The sequence below is a fragment of the Haliotis cracherodii genome, unplaced genomic scaffold (assembly GCF_022045235.1).
Source record: "Haliotis cracherodii isolate W230 unplaced genomic scaffold, xgHalCrac1.p SCAF_8, whole genome shotgun sequence".
Lineage (NCBI taxonomy): Eukaryota > Metazoa > Mollusca > Gastropoda > Lepetellida > Haliotidae > Haliotis > Haliotis cracherodii.
Genome location: NW_027266341.1, coordinates 58,575,790 through 58,578,323, shown reverse-complemented (window position 1 = coordinate 58,578,323; position 2,534 = coordinate 58,575,790). Strand labels below are relative to the sequence as shown.

The 2,534-nt window shown below is 43.3% G+C and overlaps 1 protein-coding gene across 1 annotated transcript; it reads right to left on the bottom strand.

Moving 5' to 3' along the window:
* Positions 1-954: 954 nt before the first annotated feature.
* On the bottom strand, positions 955-2,121 carry LOC139451106 (acetylcholine receptor subunit beta-type acr-2-like). The gene has a single exon (XM_071232904.1). The coding sequence runs from the start codon at positions 2,119-2,121 to the stop codon at positions 955-957; it is 1,167 nt and encodes a 388-aa protein (XP_071089005.1).
* Between the last annotated feature and the right edge of the window lie 413 nt (positions 2,122-2,534).

Here is a 2,534-nt window from a genome sequence, read left to right as displayed (position 1 = left end):
CAACTACAAAGGAAATGTTTCGGTGTTAAATTGAAACGCTTAAACTACCCCACATTGTCGTGCACAACAAACATTTAATCTTTTCTCTTGAACACAGTAGAAATAAATTTTAAAAATCACATATGGCTTTCAGTAAACGCTCTATCATGTCACTGGATTTTGTGGTCCACCACTTGATTGTCTGGCGTGTTTTCAGGCCGCCGTCGCATGTTAGGAGTACTGCTGTGCAGCGTCAATCAAGGCTTACTTTTTTATACCAAATGTGTGAGAGGCGGGTGCTACTGGTAGGACAAGACATGCTTACCCTTTTCACAAACCCCAGCTGTCATCACTGCTTTTTAGTGTTCCATCCATATATTGTTCAGCACTAGTATGCCTTTACGCCCAATGCAATCTGTCTCGGCGGTTAATCGAGACTGGATATTCTCTAGGTTTCACATTTTATACTAAGAATAAATACGCACACACAAGACAGGAAAAGGGGGCATTTAAACTTTTCATACATGAACTACTGAAAACATGCTGACCAACATCGAGTGGCAGAGTGAGTGGGTGACTTTGGATTAACGCCTCTTGTATCATGTTTATATCATTTCAGAAAATGTTTTAACACGGCGTGTCAGTTTCACGTGATAGGGGAGACCAAGGTGATGAAGCTCTAAGCTATAGGAGTTTTCCACTGGTGACACTCACGAGCACGGGTATGGCGCTAACAAACCTTGAAACATAATTAGGGCGGATCTTGGATTCGAAACCATGATCTTAGGCGGTTCCAAACATGCCCCAGATGATTCTGCCACTGGTGCCCGCAACGAGAACATTAACATGCTATTACAGACAATAGCAATTTCAACCACTCGTGAGAACGATTTGCCTTTCCTTTATAGTATAGGGCGAGTGATATCAATTATAACAGAGACAAAGTTTTCTTGAAGTGAAATGTCACAATAAAGATTACACGAACAGAATAATGACGGACAGCAGAGCAATTGCAAGGAACACCATGAAGAGTTTTCTCTCAAGTAATTTGATCCATTTCTTCCCTCTTAGCTTCGGGACTTTGGTCATGTTGTCGTCCGTTTCATTCGGGGACACCTTGGAGCCCTTTGAGCCCTGCATTTCGAGACGTGATACACCATCCCTTGTAGACGTTGTCCCAGCAGGTGTCAACCCGGTGATGGACAGATTCTTGTCGTCTGCTTCATGATACATGTTGAGGAGGCCAAGGGTAGTCAGGATGGCAGCACAACTTTGACAGAACACCAGAATCAGATAAATGGAGAGGCGAGACTGAATTCCTGACTTTGGCAACACTTCAATGATGAAATTTAGGAACACAGCATACGTGACGAGGATTGAGATGAGGTAGGAGATCTTCTCTCCCGACTCGGCAGGCAGAAGGAAGGCACAGGCGTTCATCAGGGACAACAGAGACACGGGTGTGATGACAGTCAGAAGATAAAATGTGTACTCACGTGACAGTCTAAAAATAATTCTCGCAACTTCTTTAACGCCATGAAAATTTGGCAGTTTTTCTACATCCAAAGAGACGTTATCTACCTTCCACTCCACGCTCTTCCCCAAGATGGTAGTAAAAGGGTTGGAGTCAACATTGAAAGCCTGGAAACTGTATGGAACTAATGCAGTAAGGATGATGTTACACTGCTGCTGGTCGAATGGATAACGTGTGACATCGATGAAACATTGAGTGTGGAACAGGTCAGTGATTGACATGGTAACATGACCATCTCCAAGGGCATATATGTAGGCATTCCTTGTTTCTAGTGGAGAGCCAGCATTGTTGGAAAACAGTAATGGCGGCGTCCATATTTCACTTGACTGTAATTGGAGATAAGTAGGATTCTCATGTGAGGAACTGTTCCAAACAAGAAGTGGGTCATACCATCTGAAAATCAGCGTACCAAAGACAGTGAGGACTTGACTAGCGACGTCAAGGCCCTGGACATAATGTAGAAAGAAGGAAAAGTCCACACTGACCAAGTATGGATCTTCTGAGGGTAATGGCGGCATGTTCTTTGGGTATCCACGAAGGAGGGAGTCTCGAAACATCTGGTGTTTTAACCTGCTCGTTGTGTTCTGTGGCACAACAAACGGTGCCATGGAAATAACCAACATTACATAGACCAGCATCCTGGGTGTGTTGCAACACGACAGTTTCTGACAAGTTCAGGTTTCTCTCTGAGTGCGGTACTAGTTATACTAAGCATCTGGTTGCTGCACTTAATCTAAATGCCTACGTTCATATAAATGACAACGTAGTGCGGCCAGGTCGTGTGAGTTAATGTTAATGCAATGAAATACATGATAGAGAGCTGTGTCAACAATGAAAGATTTTAATGGATTCAGAAGATCAACACTGCTAAATTTCCACCAGTATAAACAGAGGACATTCACAACACAATCAATGTCAGTGTTTTGTGTATTTGTGATGGTAACTGATAGAGGAGGCCGCACTGCGCCAGTTGGCAAGGATGACATTCAATCATGATTCACGCTAATGGAAAGGGAAAGTA

Coding starts and splice junctions, on each gene's coding strand:
- LOC139451106 (XM_071232904.1), bottom strand. CDS start 2,121: ATGGCACCGTTTGTTGTGCCACAGAACACAACGAGCAGGTTAAAACAC.